At 38.2% G+C, this 20,575-nt stretch overlaps 1 protein-coding gene across 2 annotated transcripts in view; it reads left to right on the forward strand.

Annotated features, from left to right (window-relative positions):
• PLA2R1 (phospholipase A2 receptor 1) overlaps positions 1-20,575 on the forward strand; it is a 93,995-nt gene that overhangs the window by 63,210 nt on the left and 10,210 nt on the right. For both annotated transcript variants that reach the window (XM_087819816.1, XM_087819817.1), the window contains exons 13-23: positions 234-379; positions 4,038-4,122; positions 6,124-6,256; positions 7,069-7,104; positions 7,579-7,736; positions 10,793-10,857; positions 11,352-11,455; positions 12,994-13,133; positions 17,655-17,772; positions 18,427-18,557; positions 18,917-19,064. In XM_087819816.1, the coding sequence (XP_087675942.1) occupies positions 234-379; positions 4,038-4,122; positions 6,124-6,256; positions 7,069-7,104; positions 7,579-7,736; positions 10,793-10,857; positions 11,352-11,455; positions 12,994-13,133; positions 17,655-17,772; positions 18,427-18,557; positions 18,917-19,064 (1,264 nt within the window). The remainder of the gene's footprint in view (positions 1-233; positions 380-4,037; positions 4,123-6,123; positions 6,257-7,068; positions 7,105-7,578; positions 7,737-10,792; positions 10,858-11,351; positions 11,456-12,993; positions 13,134-17,654; positions 17,773-18,426; positions 18,558-18,916; positions 19,065-20,575) is intronic.

Raw genomic sequence — 20,575 nt, forward strand, 5'->3', positions numbered from 1 at the left:
AGCTCATTGATAAAACAGTTTATTATATCCTCATAAAGTTGTTATGAGAATAAAATGAGATAATAGTTTTATGTTAAACACTGTAAGTTCAATAAGTGTTATTTCTCCTACTGGGTCAATCTTTTAATAAAAAATAATGACAACAATTATATTACTATTATTTTCTTGTCCAGAATCAAACAGCCTTACTTTATCTGTGACAGTGCCAACTTTTTCTTTCTCTTACTATACAGGTATTTCATAGTGAAAAAGTATTGATGAAAAGAACATGGAGAGAAGCTGAAGCATTTTGTGAAGAATTTGGAGCTCATCTTGCAAGCTTTGCTCATATTGAGGAAGAGAATTTTGTGAATGAGCTTTTACATTCAAAATTTAATCGGTAAATACTTGTTAATTTTGGAAAACTACAGTCAAATATTCTGTCTCCCAGTAATGGCTACTTAGGGATGAGTATCCCTAATATTTGTTTAAAATCTCAAGTATTTGTTTTAAGCCTAAAACCCACTAGCCACTCATTGTGAAAGAAAAATATATACATATATTTTATATTTATATTGCACCAAATTCTCATTCCACAAAGCGAAGAACAAAGTGACATTGTTTTGATATTTGAAATCCTTTTTGTGTATCTAAAATCAGAATTTTAGAGCCTTTCTGCCAAACCCAGAAATTATCTAGCCCAGTGGTTTTCAAAGTGCTGACTAAGGAGCAGGAAGAGGCCAAGTAGGCAGAGCTTCTGGTTCCTTGCTCACTGACTCATCAGAGCAGCTCCAACCAGCTCCACTTCTAGTTATTTTGTATATAATCAAAGTCCATGTAAGATTCTGTTTGAAAAAATCAAAGTCCCACTGGTTATAAAAAATTCTAATCCAATCCCCTTATTTTACTTTTGGGGAAACGTGTTCACTTATCTGTGCAAATTTACAGAATCTTGAATTCCATAAAATTATAAAATCAATTAAATTTAAATTGGATCTTGAGCTACCTTCCACCCACACGGGGAATTCCTTCTACTCCATTCCTGTGGCCATCCACTGGGTGATTCCTTTCAGTTTCAGAGTGTTCCTTACTTGGGAGAAAGAAAACCCATTCCATTGTTAAAGGCTGGTTTCTTTCTTTTCTTTTTTTTAATTAAATTTATTGGGTGACATTGGTTAATAAAATTCTGTAGGTTTCAGGTATGTAATTCTAACTATATATCATCTGTATATTGTATTGTGTGTCACCACCCCACGCCAAGCCTCCTTCCATCACCATTTATTCCCAACCCTGCCCCATCCCCCTGCAAAGGCTAATTTCAAAGATCAACTTACTAGTAAGCCAGAGCAATACAGATCAAGTCTAATCTATTTTCAAATATTTGAAGACAGTCACCATGTCCTCTTATAGTAAGTCTTCCCAGCCCTTGGCCTCTTTCTCTAGAAGGCTCTTGTCGGTCAGCATACATTTTGGGTATATCTTCTAAGAAAGGGGCACTATTATATGCACAGCAGACTAGAGAGTCCCATATGCATGACAGACAAAATCCTGCCTTCGAGGATGTTATGGACTAAGGCGGGGTGGTGTCACACCTTCATGGCTCCATACATTTATTTAACAAAAACAAATGTAACACCAGCTACTCTGCTCTAAGCTCTGGAAATCTGGAGTTTCTATGAAACACTTGCCTGAAACTCAGAGAAAATCTAGAACTGTTTTTTGAGGAAAATCCTAGCCTTTCTCATAAGTTTCCTTTGGGACAATCCCATAAGACAATGATTTTCAACTGTGGCACACTGGTGTGCCACAAAAATTTTAAAACATGCAATACCTGACCATTTAGTCAGGGGCACTGATCTCTTTTCCCTTAGATTATCAAATAAAAAAATGACAACAGAGAACACAATAATAGCCTTCTAGTGTGAATGAATGAAAAGTATACCTATTTTTTGTCAGATCAGCAAAAAAGATAGTATACTTTTTGGTACACTGGAGAATTTTAGTAATTAGTTTCTGTGTTCCATGAGATGAAAAAGGTTGAAAACGCTGCCATAGGAAGGTTAATATGTTACGTCTATCAAAAATATTCATCTCCAAAATCTACAAAAATGACCTTAAAAGAGGGAGTCTGACACTATCTCCTCGATGTGTGTCTTATAGAGTACACTGTGGGGGGAAAAAGCAGCTCTTGGTCAAATATGTTTGCAAAGCAATGTACAATCTTGGAAATTTGCCATATACGTTAGTATTATAAAGGCTTCTAGACGGAAGCACTTCCTCTGACCACAAAACTCTTTTTTTGAGAACACTTATCAATGTCCCATAGAATTCCTAGTCTCTGCAGGAAACGCTGAACGGAGACAAGGATTCCCAAACCTGCTGATAAACACTCTCTTGGGACAACTTTTAGCACAGATCCCTTTGGCCTCACACCAGAGCTGCTGAGTCAGATTCTCTGAGGTTGGAGAAAAGTTCAAGAAGCTTCCTGGTTAACTGTATTGTTAGCCAGAGGTAGGGCCACAGATCCAAAGGACATGGGATAGTCTCCATTGTTCTAAGTTGTAACTTGGCTTCATGACTTTAGCCACTTGCAAAATACACGTGCATATTTACACACAGTGAAACAACCACATGCAAGCTGCTTCCATGTTTGCTGTACGATCAAATACTATTTCTATTTACATAACTTTTCACACTTGGAATTTCTAGGTGAATTTAGTGTCAAGTATCTATCAAGTTATTGATTTTTCAGCTCCTAATCACAAAAGCTATATAATGTATGTTTTACTTTTGCCCTGAGTGCCAGGGAGTTCAGCCAAACCTGATGCTTAGTTATAGCCAATAAACCAGTTCCCATAGTTAGCATATGTCCTTCTCCTTCCCATGGCTCTGCTTTTCTAGTTCTGTTTTATTGTTACATTTTATATGACATTATTAGAAATTGAACAATTTTAGGAAATTGATGGAGAGAAGATAAATACCAGTTCTTCCAGAAGCCAGCATATAGCAGGAAAACTGTAGATCACTGACTTCAGTGAGGAAAGGAATAAAGTTCTCCACACAGGGAGAGGAGCGTGGATTTCCAGCCAGGACACAGATTAGCGTGACCGGCGTAACTGTGAGGCAGCACCAGTATTGTCACCTTTCCACAGCCTTCAATGTAAGACATAATCATGGCAGTGACCAGCCGAGCTCTGGTGCTCTGGGGTTCTCCAAGTCACGTTTTACTTTCTTTGTGTCGTTCAGGCAGAGGAGCCACAGTATCTGAGAACGAGGCGCCCCAGAAGAGGCTCACGTGTCTGCATATTGCAAAGAAAGCGCCTGCGTGACCTCTGAATTTATAAATCTTTAATTCTCCAGAACTGTTCTGGGAACAGGACCTTAGTGAGATGGCTCGTTGTACAATCAGGCTTTACTGCTCGGTTGATTGAGTCCTCTGAGGCGTGACCTCTGTCCTCTGCCTTACAGGAGGGACGATGGTTCTCTGTGCGGCTTCTTGCCAAGTCCAAGGCGGTGGTGACGTGCCTGAGACGGATCCACTGTGCAAACACTCATGGCAGGATCTGAGCAAAACCCCCAGACCTGCCATGTGCCTTTTATTAAATAGGGGGTGGTGGTGATTAATCTTCAGAGAATCCCTGAGTATGTGACAAAACAACCACAAACCAAAGCATTGTAAAGAAGTATAAACAGTAAAGCACAGGGAAGAGAAGTCCAAGATCTCTTACCAACTTGCTCTCGTGTGTTCGGTCCTGATTGAAGGGTGTTGCCATTCCTGACACACATGAGAAAACCATGTTCTCAGCGGGGGCTGACCTCTCCCCCTGCTGCACACCGTAGAAACCAAGAGAAGCGGGAAGCGAGGCCGACCCTCCTCTAGTTCCCTGCAGACCTCAGGCTTTGCACGCAGGAGATGGTCAACCCATGTTTGTTTAACCTGATCAACCCTGCCGGTAGCATGGGCTGTTTCCTGAACACGTAAATACTTAACTTGAGCTTTTTTCATAATGTTGTGAATTCAGTGGGGAAGGTCAAGCTTTTGTTTCTTCTCTTCACAGGACAGAAGAAAGGCAGTTCTGGATCGGATTTAATAAAAGAAACCCCCTGAACTCTGGCTCTTGGGAGTGGTCTGATGGAACTCCCGTAAGTCTTTCCAAACCAGAGAGAAGGAAATGAATTCGAAACGGTGGCCCTGGAGCCACTTGGTAAACCAGCCAAATGAACCTGGAAATAATGGCCCCATTTCCCATGACTCAGACCCAAACCAGAAACTACACCAGGCCTTGGTGCCAGTCCTCCTTTACCCCACCCTCCCTCTCCTGCCCAGCACCTTATTGTGGGAGGGGGGACTCTCGTCCATGTCATAACAAAAAGAACCAGTTTCCACTTATCTCACTCTATAAGGATGGAAATGCCAGTTCTAAAAACACCTCCTCCTTCTCAGCCAGAGCAAGTTGTTTGGAAGGAAAAAGAAAGACTTGTTTTCTTTCGGCCTCACACTTGTAAACACCTGTGTGAAGGAACAAGTGAACACACCACTGCATATCTCTTCAGGTGCAATGAGGAATTCTCACATTTTTCTCAAGAAGATAGGGAAGAAAACAGAAGCAGTGTCCCAGACTGAAATGGGATCCACTCGAGGGCACAGGCAGAATCATGTTGTTCAGCTGCACCTGTGAAATGGGGAGACGAGAACAGCCCTCAGCGAGCATTTACTGTGGCCCCTGTTGATTGAGCTCGAATTCTGCTCTAAGTTCTGAGCTGAGTACACTGCTGTATGCTCCCATTCCATCCTTACAATAATTCGATGCAGTGAGCACTAAAATATTAAATAGTTTGCCTACAATAGGAGAACCAGGACTGGTACACAGATTGTCTGCCTCCAAAGCCACAAGATTATAATTTCTCTTAGTTGGCAAAATACCAGTAGCTAAACTTTGAAACAGTAAAGATCAATAGAGAAATGCAAACTCTGGGCCCTCAACATAGATAGCATTCAAATTTGTGTAAACGAAGAGATTAGTGGAAAACCTATATGCTTATAGTGAGAAGACAATAATAAGGGCATGCTAGTTAAAAAAAATAACGTTTCCACCCATGCATTGCTTCTTTGAAAAGGGCATCAGGACTAGAGAGTGGGAAGAGACCTTAAAGATCACTCAGCCCCACCCATCTATTTTGCTGATGCAGAAACAAAGGCCCGGAAAGCAGACGGGGCATAATAGGGTGGGCCTGCCCCCGCATGGCATAGTTAACGTCAATATGACACTTAAAAATGGCTTGTGGTACATGGAGATCGAGAACGCTCCCTTTCACATTAGTACAACAAACTCGTTAGTAATACGAGAGGAATAGACAGCTTGGTTCAGAATAAAGGAGATAAAGCCATGAAGCGGGGCACCGAGTTCCTCCCCACTCTCCACTAGATAAAATGAACATTCAAACTCTCACTGTTCTCTGAGTGGGCGCTTACATGTATTGAAGTTAGATGAATTGTTGCATGACTGTGTACATGTTTGAAGAGGAGTACAAATTATTTCAAAACATCCTATTTTTCCCCAAATTTTTACGCTAATTTTACTTGTGGTCCATCCACTCTTCCATCAGATAATCATTAAATCACTGAGAAAGTTGAATCTTTATTGAATGCCCCTGTTGTGTGATAATTCATGGAAAGTGTTGGATAGTTTCCTGATTAAAGCTAGTGGTGACTTAGAATTTAGCAATTAGAAACTAAAAGCTCAGTGTCTGTACAGAAGAATCTACATCAAAGGCGAGACCCAAGTCTGACAGGCCCCTGAGCCCCTAAGAAGTTTACTGAGGATCCCAGGGCTCACTAGCCTAATCCTGCCAGTGAGGAAACGGTGCGGGTTCAGAAGGAAGCGTGCATCTGCTCTGCTCCTCTGGAGAAAGGGGTAGCATGCCTCTTCTTAAGAAAAAAGCATCTTTAAGAAAAAATGCTAAAATGTGATTCTCTTGTTCTTCGCGAATGGAGAACAACCTTTAACTAGAATCATAGCCAACCTTCCCGAAGCTTCCTCCAGAAACCTATCACGGTTTATTTACAAGGATGCCTGTTAAGATCTTTTGAAACTTTTTGTGGGGGAATCGTCATTAAGGAATAATGAACTTCATCTGCTGCAGGTTATCTCTTCATTTTTAGACAATACTTATTTTGGAGACGATAAAAGAAATTGCGCGGTATATAAAGCAAATAAAATCCTGCTGCCCTCGCACTGTGGTTCCAAGCGTGAATGGATATGCAAAATCCCAAGAGGTAAAAATATTAATAAGATCCTTACTAAATGTTTGCTCTCTAGTAATCTATAGCATTTTCCCATATGAAGAGTTACAGGGATCTAAAGTGCAAGCACCTTGGGTCACAACCAGTAACCTTCCTGATGAACCAAACTGTACTATTTGAGCAAAGAATGCATCCTAGGGGAATGAATAAAGGTGATGCTAGTGCAGTGCCCTAAGTTAATTAAAAGGAAATGAGGATACCTGACTATATTGTATGGTATTTTGCGAGTACAATGTGGAAGAAATGTCATGGTGACATTACAAATAAACAAAATTACTTGTCGAATGAGTAAGTGAAAGCACCAAGCAGAGTGTGTGACACAATAGGCCCTCAACAAGTGTTTACCTGCTTCCTTCTTTAATCAGAGCCTCTTCCTCAAGTAGGACAACTAACCATATTTCAAACACCACAAAATACTTGTTTTTTATTTTTTTTTTATTTTTATATATATCTTTATTGATTTCAGAGAGAGGAAGGGAGAGGAAGAGAGAGAGATAGAAACATCAATGATGAGAGAGTCATTGATCGGCTGCCTCCTGCAGGCCCGCCACTGGGGATCGAGCCCGCAACCCGGGCATGGGCCCTGACCGGGAATCGAGCCCCAATCGCCTGGATCCTAGGTCGATGCTCAACTGCTGAGCCATGCTGGCCAGGCAAAAATATTTGGTTTTTAAATGGTCTTTTAAAAGGCAAAGTACAAAATATTGTGTTTAGAGCTGAAGTAATTCAGAGATAGCACATCTGTGAAGAAAGTTTACTAAAAGTGGTTTGCCTTCACTTTGCAGATGTGAGACCCAAGATTCCACCCTGGTACCAGTACGGTAAGAACTATCCTGGCAGTTCTTGAACTTCTAATTATATGCTAGTATATACCATTACTGTATAATTATAGTTCTCCAGTTGAGCCTCTTTTCTGATTTCAATCTAGAACTAATTTGTTGAAATTAACAAATAATTAATAAATAATCAAATTGATAAATGTCATTAAATTAGATTAAAGATCAGTATCATAGCTTAACTCCATTTTTGTGACACAATTTTGAAATATGCATCTACCCCAGACCTTTGAATACAAATGGAGGTTTCTTATATGAGACAGGCAAAAGAAAATGAACAAATTATATATTTATTTGTGTATGTTTAAATATACTTATTTATATACACACACACAAATTTTTTTTAATGCTGAGTGACCAAATTATGACTTTGGGATCCATCATAGTCTATCCTATTTAAATCTGCACTATACTGGTCAGTACTTTTTGCATTATTTGCATTGTTTATTTTTCTTTCAGATGCACCGTGGCTCTTCTATCAGGATACAGAGTACCTTTTTCATACCCATGCCTCAGAATGGTCCACCTTTGAGTTTGTCTGTGGCTGGCTGCGTGGTGATCTCCTCACAATTCATTCTGCACATGAGCAAGAATTCATCCTCAGCAAAATAAGAGCGGTATTTGACTACAATTAACCATGAGAACTTTAGAGCTAGCTCGTTCTTCTGTCCTTGGGAGATTTTTTTAAAATTTGACTTCTTACATTTATTTAAGTTTCATTAAAAGCCATAGATTTTTGAGAATTGGTTTTTTTCTGTTATAGGGATTAAGAGAAAATAATGGAAACACAAGTTTACTATGTTGGTCAATCATTTCATTTCTTTCATTCTTTACTAGCAACAATGGTGAATAAGTTGACTTTTATTGCTTTTAGAAGGTTCATTCATCGAACATTCAACACATATTTATTCAGTGTCTACTCTTCTAGGGACTGAGGCTCTATCAGTGATTAAAATAGACCAAAACTCCTGCCCTCTTGGAGATTACAGTCTAGCCTGGGAAGAAAGGCCATAATCAATACAACTAAATAGAATGACATAGTGTTATAGAAAAAGATGAGTGGATAAGTGGCATGGAGGAAAATAAAGCACAAACGAGGGACAAGGAGTCTCTGGGGGATGCGTGGCTGTTTTAAAGTTACAAGAGTGCAATATTTTTACTTACAAGAATACGATATTTTTAAATCTGTAAAGATTCAGTATACAGAAAATGGTAAGGAACAGTTTTCATTTCAACTTAAGATAGAAAAAGACTAAGCTTACTCTTTTGAGGAGCTGGCTAGTTAGAAATAAGCATGTGGAACCTGGTAAGTAATGAAATAGACTGCCAGGGAGTAGAGTACATTTTCACTGCACTTCTTTAACAAGCATTTATTGAGCATTAGGTATGTGTCAGACACTGTGATATTTGTCAAAGACACAAAAATGTGAAGGACACAAAAGTGAGATAGAGCATTTAAAAAAAAAAAAAGCTGGAGATCATACAATGTAGTAAGTAAATAAGGAGCAGTATGTACAAATCACCAGGGGGCTCTAAGGGCCAAAAACCTCACTCCCAATTTTCCCTAGGAAATCCTTGAAAGTAAAACAAGGCCTTGTTTCTTTTTCTATAATTTAACATTATTTCATGATCTCCAGGAATCCTTTCTCATTCGATCATCCTTTCATGTTTGTAAATTGACTTTTAAAATGAAGCATTCTTCACCTGTAAGAGAAATGTCCTTCTCTCAGCTCATGGAGCTTTCCCATTTCTGCCACCCTGTTTGATGCCAATATAGCCTGTGAGGTGCAGGCAGGTCAGGACTACTACAGAGTTTTGACAGAAAACCGAGAAACAGCATTAAGTGACAACCCCACCATCCCATAGAGACTCAGTGGCAGACCACCCCCAAAGCCAGATGTTCCCTTCTCCTGGCTGGTTTTGTGAGCTATTTTACCACCCTTCCACTCTTACAAATGGAACACTCAAGACAAACCATAATGTTAAGTATCAACAAATTACATATCATGATGTCAGAAAATACGTTTATTTTTGGCAAGTGGTCTTCCCATATGATGCTATCTAGAATGGCTGTTTGTAACAAAACATAACTGATATTATGAAATTCATAGTCATATCACATTTTTAATATTCTTTTACATATAAAGAATATTAATGTCTTCTATTGTTGTGGTTTTTACACCTGTGCTAAAATTTAAAACAGCTATTTTTTGCATTGGATTTTTTTATCTGGGTATCTTCTGGCTTGTCCTATGAAGTTCTGTTCCCTATCGCAACAGGTTATGGTGTGCCCTGTGGAGGACACCGTGCTATAATTGAGGTGGTACTAAATATGCCACTTAAGATGCAATAGTTATAATTTCTCTTTAAAGATCCTTAATTAGGGCAGTGAACAACCGGGCCTTGATTTCCGCTGTTGTTGCACATGAGACCTCTTTAGATTGAATGAAATTGTTGTGCTTCTCCCACCGAGTTCACAGCCAGTCCCAGTGGAGTCATTCCAAAGTCTGACAATGGGAATCTAAATTCAGCATGTAAGCACACGTCCATGAAACAACACCTCAGGGAGACAAAATTATAGTTACTCCATCTTGCATTGTTCTCAAATCGCTGATATGGCAGACAGCCACACTGTTTAAGGAGTAAGAATACCTGTTTATAAATTAGAATGTTAGAGAGAGATGAGGTTTTGTTTTATAATGACATGAAATTCATATGAAATATGTTTATCTCGACATGTATTCTCAAGTCTTTACAGAAGAAATGGAAGTGCACATTTAAATATATGCCTTCAAAATAAGTTTTTAGCATAAAAAATTGAGTTACATTTTACACACACAGCACACAAACAGTAAAGTATGTTGATTTAGACGTCTAAGAGAAATCCTTACTGCCTCTTCTGCTTTTATAATTGTGGAGGGAACTTCAATTTCCTGGTCATAAGTCCAGGATTACACCTGTTCTAACGTGTTTGTGTGCTTGTGTGCACGTGTGTGTGTGCGTTTAGATTTTATACTTTATTGTACTGAGATCTGTATGATAAATAACAGTGCAAAATTAATAAAACATATAAAGGATGATTTTTTACTTGTCAAACACTGGAAATTCTGTAGTATTCTTTCATCCTATATCGTGTCTCGCTATTTGATTAGAGAGTGGAGGGTGCTAATACTCAGCTTAAAAGCTCACCAGACTAACCCCTAAAGTTCAGAATCTTTCTACTGTTGATGTCTTTGTGCCTTAAATTGAGTGACGTATACAATGAGCTTCTATGAATCACAGAGAAGATAAACCACTAATTTCTTAGTCAGAAAAAGGAATCCACATCACATTTTACTTTACCATATTACTTTTTAAATCCCTATTCTGAGAGAAAATTTACTTTTAAATACATAGGAAAAGTTGCAATTAAGATACTGCGTGTTGTATGAAATTAAAATTATTTTCGATATTTGATTCCAATTTCCTTTGTAATGAGGAGGGAATATCTTAGAATAATGAAGTTCCGGGTTTTCTCAAGACGCTAGTAGGCCTTAGTGTACTCTTCTTTAGATAATTGGGTAAAATACTGAAGAATAGAAAGCTATTAACAGCAACCCCATTAATCTTAATAATGAAAAAGGAAAACAAGTAAAATATGTGCTGACATTTTCTTTTTTCTTTTTTTTAATAGCTATCAAAGTTTGGTGTAAATTGGTGGATTGGACTTCAAGAAGAAAGAGCCAATGGTGAATTTCGGTATGGGCTTAGATTAATTAGCATTTAATATTGTTTGACAGGCTTTATTTGCAGAAGGACTGGACTAGATCTTAGTGATCAATTTGTCGAGTAGCCTTCAAACATTATCTTCAGCTTATGAATTTTCATTTCCCTAACCCAAGACATAAGTATTTTTATTCATTTAAGACAACATTATGCCTTCAGCCCTGGCCAGGTGGCTCAGCTGGTGCACCAAAAGGTTGTGGGTTCAATTCCCAGTCAGGACACATACCCAGGTTGCAGGTTCAATTCCCGGTCAGGGCACATACGAGAGGCAACCAATGTTTCTCTCTCACATTGATGTTTCCTTCTCTGTATCCCCCTTCTTCTCTCTTAAAATCAATAAAAACACATCCTCAAGTGAGGATTAATATATATATAATTATGCCTTCAATCCATACCCCAGTACTCCAGTGTTGAAGACTGAACATGCAGAATGAGAGAAGACCTTAAAATTTTTAATTGTCCTACAGCTGGAGAGATGGAGCCCCAGTAATATACCAGAACTGGGACAAAGGAAGAGAAGGATCTATGAATAATCAGAGCCAGAGATGTGGCTTCATTTCATCCATAACAGGTTATTTTATTCAACCATTTTTGGGTTTATAATACAAATTGATAATTTTCAGGAGGCTTGAAATCTCCTTTTAATTGCATCAACTCGGTGAGAAAGTTTTGTTTGGTTATTTTGCTTTTGAATTGAATGTGTCAATTTCATCCGTCTTAAGGCTTAAGAATGGCCATTTCTAGTTTATTCCGTGAATTCATGTTCTTGAAATTAATTTACATCCAGATAACTCCTTCCTCATGAACTAAAAACAGCATCAAAAATGGGTCCTTTGAAACTGGTCAAAAATTTGTCTGCCAAAATACTATTCTCTATGAAATTTGGGTATGAGCCCATTTTTTATCTTTTCCTAGTAACCAGATCTTTAACCTCTGAGAAATTTACTTTTAACTTCCTATTTAAGAAAAACTGTCATTGAATTCCATATTTTTTTAAAAAAATACCTGACATTAATTGCTGCTTGCCTTATAACACCAACTGTTTGCCAGTGGGATGTAGAAGTACATGTATGTTGAAGACCATTGTTTTTTTAAATTCTACTCATCAGTACAATGTTATTTGGGTTGGTTGTTATATCCACCCCACTCTTTCTATCCAATAAAAAGTAATGATGTTCCCAGCTCTAACAAATTCATAAGAAACCTGTGCCCCAAGTCAGGAGCAGGATAAACATGGAAAGCGATCCTTGATGCAAGGGCATCTTCAGAGAAAGTCAGGAAATGAAAAACCATGTGGTTAATCAGCTTGCTTTTGCCAGCAGGTGTCACAACAGCCTACAGAAAGGCTGTTTTGTGATTCTGGAGGAATGGCAGCTAATCTGCATTAAAAATAGCATTCCAGCCCCTCCTTCAAAATGCCAACATCTTTTTGGCTTATACTCTCAGACTAGAAAACTGAATCTGCCCTTGAAGTTTACATGCATCCTTGTTGTGTTCTGGAATTATAACTTGAATGCTAATGAAATACATTCTATAATCTTCCCTGAAAATATAGCTCTTCTAAATTCAAAAACATCTTCCAGTAGGCTAAGGACTTCGGGATATATTTCCTGCGGGTATGTCTACATGTGTACCTGCTCTGTTTAAGGGTCAGTGGTTAAGAAGTGCTCCTTTCTCAGAAGTTCATGAGTTATTTTTCTAAATTATTATATTTTCAAGCAAATTATAAAATAAAAATGATCATCTATTGTTTTAAAATCTTTTTTCTCTCTTTACATGGAAGTTGAATAATTTAAAACAAAAACATTACTCTACAAAATATTCTTTTCCTAACCAAGAATTTAATCAGTTCTATGATTTCAAATGGAGTATTTGTTTAGATTTTTTTTGCATTAGCATTATTGAGTTAGAATTACTTATTTTGCACCTTGCCCAGTTGCTTTTGTGACTAGAGAACTCTATCATCATAGTTAAATTTAGTTCAATTTCTAGATTTTAAAAACAACTTTTGATAAACCGTGGCAGTCATAACAATAGTGATCAATAGAGAATGCCTACAAACAATGCCACTATTGTTTCTAGTCATTTCTAACCCATTCTCCCCTCCAGGATTCTGGGCTAGTGAAGAGTGTTCAGTTTCTATGCCCAGCATCTGTAAGCGAAAGAAGATTTGGCTCATAGAGAAAGAGAAAGATACACCAAAACAGCATGGAAAGTGTCCCAAAGGATGGCTCTATTTCAACTATAAGGTAAACTTGTTTTCAAAAAGCTGCCTTTGTTTCTCTTTTGTGGATGTCAATTCTAGAAAGTAATAAAAAATGGGTGTGGCTTTGAAAAATCTGATTTGTTCACTGGACCTGGAAATTTTTTGTCACAACTTTCAAGAGATATGAGAAGTTTTCAATTTAGGGACAACCCTCTTGGAATAAGAAGTGTCTGGGAGAAACAGCCTTGACAACACCCTTCGCCTGTGTATTCAGTTTTATAAATCCGGTCATTTATTTTGCTCTATGCCTACGTGATGCTTGCATGTGCGTGCCTGTGTGCAAGCGTATCTAGGTCCTGCTCTCAATGAGTTGTCAGCTCCAGAGGGGCCAGACTCCACCGTGTGCTTCTTGTGTCTTCTCTGCCTGGACGCTTCCCCGCATAGAGCTCTGCCTGCCTCATGAATTGACCAACTAATAACATAGCTCAGTCAATGTGGTCTTGGGCCTCAGAAAGTGGGTGCTTCCATGCAGAATTGAATTTTTTTAAATTGCTAATAGGGATATTGTAAACCAGATTTATTATTTCTGATACAGCCTCTAATTAAGGCTGAGACTTCCTCTCCACTCCTTCCATTTTATAATAAAATAACTTTATAGGCCTTAGGTGAATGTAATTAAAATACATCCCAAATTATTAAATGTTTGCTCTTTGCTCATCGACAGCCAATCGTTAATCTGTATGTTTGGTTGCATCAGCACGGCATTCTCTCCTTTGTGATCTTCCTCTCATTGATAATTTGTGAAATGGGGCCATTTGGATTTTAGACACACTTATTGAGCACTCATTGCAGATTTGGCACTGATTTTTTTTAATTGGGGTAAAATTCATGTAATATAGAACTTACCCTCTTCACCATTTTTAAGTGCATATTGCAGTGGTGTAAAATATATTCAAGTTCTTGTGCAGTGAATCAATCTGCAGATCATTTTCATCTTGTAAAACTAAAACTAAACACATCAAACAACAGCCCCTCATTCTCCCTCCCCCAGCCCCTGGCAACCACTATTCTATTTTCTGTGTCTATTAGTTCGGTTACTTCAGATATTGCACATGACTGGAGTCTTGTAGTATTTGTCCTTTGGTGATTGGCTTATTTCACTTAGCATATGTCCTCCAGAGTCCTCCGTATTGCAGCACGTGTCCAGTTTCCTTTCTTTTTAAGATTGAGTAATGTTCCCATATATATATTCCCACATTTTGTTCCCGCTCATCTATCAATGGACATTTGGGTTTCTTCCACCTCGTGGCTGTTTTTGCTGGATGATTTCATCTCTATTTCCTACTTTGTTGAATTTTTTAAATACACTAAATTGTTAGCCCATCTTACATAGGAGAAAACTGAGGTTAACAAAACTGTGTGGTTTTTCTGAAATTTCACAGTGAATAAGTGTCAGGCTGAGAATAACCTCAGGCTTTCTGAGTCTGGTGGTCGTGTCCATTCCCTACAGCTGCCACTTCATATAAGAACTTAGGAATTGCCACATCAGCTTAGTCCCGTGACATAATCAGTCCAGTGACACTGAGATTTCTAAAATAATATAGTAGCTCTCTAAAACTTATATAGTATTGAGATACACACCATTTTAATATTTATACTTTCTGTCTGCTTCCTATTTTCTCAAGTATAAAATCCTTCTACTAGTTTTAAATTATTTACACACTTCAATATGAGAAACTTATAAGTAATATTCAATAGGACACTGAATATTATTAAGTCTTTTATTTAAAAAAGCATTAAAAGTAGGGGAAGCAGCATGTGCTAAGGTCCTGTGGTGAGAATGTGACATAGTTAAGAAACTGAAGAAAGCATAGAGACCTAGAATATGAGAGGTAAGACGAAAGAAGTAGGCAAGAGTTATATTCTCTTAGAGTTTCTGGTTTTTATCCTAAGAGCAAAAGAAAGCCCTTCAAGGGTTTTAACTAAAGAGAGACTGAATTTTGAGAAGACTCACTAAAGCTGCAGTGCCAATATAGAGTGGAAGAGGGCAGGTTGAGAATGATAAGAGCAGTTAAGAAGCTATTGCAATAGTCCAGGCAAGATTATTAGTAGCTTAAGCCAAGATGATGGTGAAAGAGAATGTGGGGCAGTGAAAATGGTGGGGACTCTGAGAAATGGGATTTCCAAGTGGTAGGATTGAAGGGGTGATGGAATGGGAGAGTGAGGAGGACTCCAGGTTCTGGTTTGTATAAATGCAGCACTGACTGCACCATTCACTCTCAGGAAGAATGCTGGGAAAGGACAAGGTTTGGGGGATAGAGCATGGATTCTATTTTCAGATTTTAAGTTGGAAATGACTTTGAAGCAAAAAAGAATTTAATGTTCAAAACTTGTTTGGAATACAGGAGGATATCCTTAATTCACAGTCATAATCAGAGATGCATTAAACTTGATCACATTTTGTAAATTAGTAAGTAAATAAACAATTTAAAATTAAGGATGCTGTGCTTCATCTTACTGCTCTGTTTTAATTATTAATAAAACCATTTTGAAGTGTGTTAGTTAATGTTATATTTTTAGAAACAATGAAGTCCTGGTAATGGGAGGTACACTGCCACAGTCAAGCTGGTAAATCTTGACTAAAGCAAATATTAGGGGGAGAGATGGAAAAAGAGGGAAGCGTGTGTGTGTGTTTTCTTCAGAGATTTATTAAGCTGAATGAACCGATGAGGCTCATTGGTATTTATGAATGGTTCATTAGTGTGACTATCTGAACACAAGGTGAATTCACATTAACTGATAAGACTTCCTAATAATTAGTATGTGCCACTCTTTGGAATTTGTAATTAGAGGAACGAGGGAAAATGAAGGAAATAGATAAAAGGGTAGTTGTTGTAAAATTAAAATCTTTTACAGCCAATTCTATTTCTTTGTGAAGCAAACAAGGTAAAGGGGACCAGAATTGAAAATGTACTTCCTCTCTTAGTTGGTAACTCAACTTCAGGCTAGATCAGGGTTTCTAGTTTTTATGCTAAGAACAGTGGAAACTCACTGAAGGGTTTAAACTAAAGAGTGGCATGATCAGAACTGAGTTCTGAAAAGAATTACCTAGGCGCTATTGACATTTGGGGCTGGAGAAGTCTATGTTCTGGGGGACTGACCCGTGCATTGTAGAATGTTTAGCAGCATTCCTGGTCTCAACTCACTAGATGCCAATAGCAATTCCCCCACCTCCAGATGAGACACCGAAAACGTCTCCACACATTATCAAAATATCCCCTGAGGGGCAAAATGGCCCCATTTGAGAACCACTGGACTAAATCTAGAATATCTGACAATATCACTTGACAACCATTTCAAAGTCTATTGGGCTTTATCTCACTCCATACATGTTTATTGGTGACCGTTGTTGTGATGCTCAAAGAGGGACAACACTGCGTCTCTACGCTTTTTAAGGAATTTGTAATGGGGGGGGGAAGAACAGGGGACAGACAAATTTAGAGATTAAGGAAGGATGGGGAAGGATGCCATTCCAGAGGAGGGTGGAGAAAGAAGATCTCTCAAGGGTAGGCTTCCACACTAGCCTAGAATTAATCTTGTAGCTGGGGTTTTCTCAATGGCAAGATTTTGAGAGCTGACCTATTGATGACCAGAGTTGTTTATGTTCATTGATGAGAGAATATTCCTATGGAGTATCCTTTGCAAAAAGTCTTTCCTGACTTCTCTGGAACTTAGCCTGATCTGTTATAGTCCCTCTCTCTCTCCCTCTCTCTCTCTCCCTCTCTCCTCTGATTCCATCTGGCCCTACTAACATGTTTAAATTTTACTGAGCTTTGGGAGTGGGGGGCTTTTCTTCAACTCTGCCTGTCCTGCCTGTTAGTTGCTGTTCCATTTCTCTTCCCATAATGAGTAACCCCTGCTATGCCACAGACATGATTCTCTCATGAGTAACACTCAACTCTCACTGCCAAATCCCAAGGAACACAGCTTTCCTTTTGTGTTCCATTTGGCAGTGTTGACCACCCTCCCCTTGGTGTCTTCTTCCTAGGTTTCCTTGGTCCTGCCCTAGCTTTCCTTCCCACTGGGCTCATGGTTTCTTTACTGGCTCTTCCTCATGGCCTTGCTGACCACACGGCTGATCCCAAGTTCTTAGTGAATTTAAATACCCGATGTGGTTTTGACGCCCTCTCTCACTTCAAGTGAGGAAGTGTATTTGCAATTGAAACTGAACTAAACAGTTATTAGTTAGATTTAGATTAAATCTGCAATCAGACTGGTTTCTTTTTAGAAGAAATGCTATTTTTCATTGAGCAGAAGACACCATTCTGATATCCTGCAGGACAAAACACATCCTAGGCATTTACTCACCCTGAAAGCTGGGCCTCCTGGTTTTCCTGTCACACTTTGGAACAGTGCAAAGGAAAAAAGAAGAGTCATTTCTGAGCAAAAAAATTTATAAAGAGTTTTCAAGGCTGATCCTCAGTGACTTTGGGAGAGTTTTAATTCATTATAAAAATACAAAAGTGAACTGGTTTGTGGGGGGTTTTTTTGTCATTTTTTATAGTGCCTTTTGGTGAAAATCCCCAAAGACCCGAGTGATTGGAAGAACTGGATGTCTGCTCAAGATTTCTGTGTTGAAGAAGAGGGGGCACTAGTCACCATTGAAAGCGAGGTGGAGCAAGGTAGTCATTGTCCATCAGGCAAAAATAATCATTTAATTCAAATATTTATTAAAGTATTTCCCCAAAATATTAACATTTCCAAATCAATATTTTCATGAATTTTCAGTTTTACCTGTAAGGCTGATATCATGACACCATAAAGGTTTAGTACACTGTGTTGCTTATAAACTGTTGGTTTTTTGAGCCTTTTGTCTCACCAGTAGTAGTGGAAAGAATAAAAAATATCTGATCTGTGTTTCAAAATGGCTAAGACAACCTGAGGTAAAGTCTTTTATAATTGCATGGCATAATTTTTAGACCCCTTTAGATTCACCTGTACACTTTTATTAGATATTTAAGCATTATATACTTTAGTTTAAACATAGCAAATAAATCCTCTTTTGTTAGGAAAGGCAGTGAATGAACCCTGGAAATTGTTTTGTTCATGATATGATGAAATCCCAGGCTTAGCCAGCTAATGTCTGTCAGTTTAAACTGAAACAAAAGTGAAAGAGACCGCATCACCTTAATAAGGACAGAGTAACAAGTTCCAACCGTTGATTGGTAATTAAGTTTTGCTGTCATTTAAATAAAATCATAGCTATAAACAGAATTGGCTGATTACCCAAATGGTTTATATCGTGTTGAATTTTATAATGTATTCTTATTTTTCAGCTTTCATTACTATGAATCTTTTTGGGCAGACCACTGACGTGTGGATAGGGTTACGAAATGATGATAATGAAAAATGGTTAAATGGAAACCCTGTGGCATATTCTAACTGGTCTCCATTTGATGTAACAAATGTAAGTTTTAAGATTTACTTTTTAGAAATTGGCAAGAGGTTCTACTCAAGACTTGTTTACTAAAGTTTTTTTGTACTTCCTATATTTTATAGGCATAAATTTTCATTAGTCAGTTATTAGTATATTAATTTTTAATAATATAATTTTATATAATTTCCACATGTTCCATAAATATAATTACTTTACTCATCACAAGAATTACTTATGTTTTAGGTTACAAAATGAAGTGTGAATAGGTGTATTAAATGCAAACAAAAGAATAATGGTGTTTGAATTTTTTAAATTATGTTTTTAATAAAAATGTCAGTGTTATAATAATATTATATGTTACCTTTAAAAAAAAATCTATTCTTTTAAAGATTCCAAGTCAAAACGCCACTGAAGTTCAAAAACACATTCCTCTCTGTGCCTTGCTATCAAGTAATCCAAATTTTCATTTCACTGGAAAATGGTATTTTGAAGACTGTGGAAAAGAAGGTTATGGGTTTGTTTGTGAGAAAATTCAAGGTAAGTAATGCTTGCTTTTTTATTCCTTTCGTTTCCATAGCCCACTCTTCCCTTCCTTTTTGTTTTACATGCTGTATAACTGACAGTTTCATAGCTAACAGTGCCAGGCACTGATGATTTGAGCTTTACACGCATATGGTCCTGTAATTTCTGCTACCGCAGGATTATGCCCTCTGGTGGGGTTCTAAGCACTGCAGAGACCACATAGTGATGGCCACGTTTATGAATCCATTTGGGCATATTAAAAGGTTTTATTGCTTTGTTCTGGGATTATGTGTCTGTTCGGGCAATAAAAAAGACATTGTGAAATGCTGGAAAAGAGTCAAGGAAATAAACCAACTTGATACTTGCCCTTTCCTGAAACACTAAAAATGGTTTCTGTGGCTAAACGTAGCATACAGCAGGTTTCCAGGTCTAATGGGAAGAACACCCAGTGAATCCTGGTGTGAAGCCCCAAAACCATGCTGCTGCAAGCAGCCGATGGGGTCGATGAGCAGTGGGAATGCCCTGAAAGAGGCCTTGAGTAGTAAAAATAAAAACAGCAATAGCTCATAGCTCATGCTTTCACTGAGTGCTAGGCTTCCCTGTACCAAGCCACCCTAGGAGGCCAGGGTTTGTGTCTGGAGCTGCGTGGATCTCTGCGCAACCTGGTCTACATGCTTACTTGTAATGTGAATTGTAGCTCTTACTGTTGCATGCATGTGAACCCTTAATGATGCTAAGAATCAACCCATCCTCAGAAAAGCAGTTCCAGGGAGCCCTGTTTCCTAGTTCACAAGTATCACTTAATCCCAATAGTGGTTTGGAACCAAAAGAAAATACCAGATCAGTTATAGCAAGAGTATTCTAAGAAGAACAGAATCTTATAGGGAAAGAAATAATATCAATATGCCACGTGTTTGCATACTTGTGACGTTCCTGGCGCTGCGCCCTGGCTTTATAAGCATTATGCTGTAAATCCTCACGACAAAGCTAGGAAGCAGGAAAAAGTCTCCCCGTTTTACAAATGAGGAACTTGAGGATTAGAAAAAATAAATGACGCACTCAAGTTAAATGCAATGATTTTATTCTACGACCTTGATGTTGACCTCTTCTTGAGCTGTACTCCTGACCACTTTCTCTCTCTGGTATCTTTGGGACTAACAGCGTATATGTTCTTTTGGAGACAGTATAGAGAAGTGGTGGTTGGGAGCATGGGCACGGAGGTCATGCCACTCCTGGGTCCCTAATCCACCTCTGTGAGTAAACTGTGGTTTCTTATCTTCTCTGAACCTTGATTTCTGCATCTGTAAAAGGCAATCACTATCTCACAGACTCTGTATATACAGTGCTTAGCAAGTTCCCAACATATGTCTAGCGAATGATAATTTATACTATTCAACTACAGAAATTCTTGTAGTTTACAATGATCACTCAAACTTTGCTTCTCCTCTTTATGTGCCATATAAATGCATTTATATTGGGCATATAGCCTAAAGTCTCTAATCGACATCAAAGAATAAAATGTTTGA

This window comes from Miniopterus natalensis, chromosome 8, assembly GCF_054644295.1.
Source record: "Miniopterus natalensis isolate mMinNat1 chromosome 8, mMinNat1.hap1, whole genome shotgun sequence".
Taxonomy (NCBI): domain Eukaryota; kingdom Metazoa; phylum Chordata; class Mammalia; order Chiroptera; family Miniopteridae; genus Miniopterus; species Miniopterus natalensis.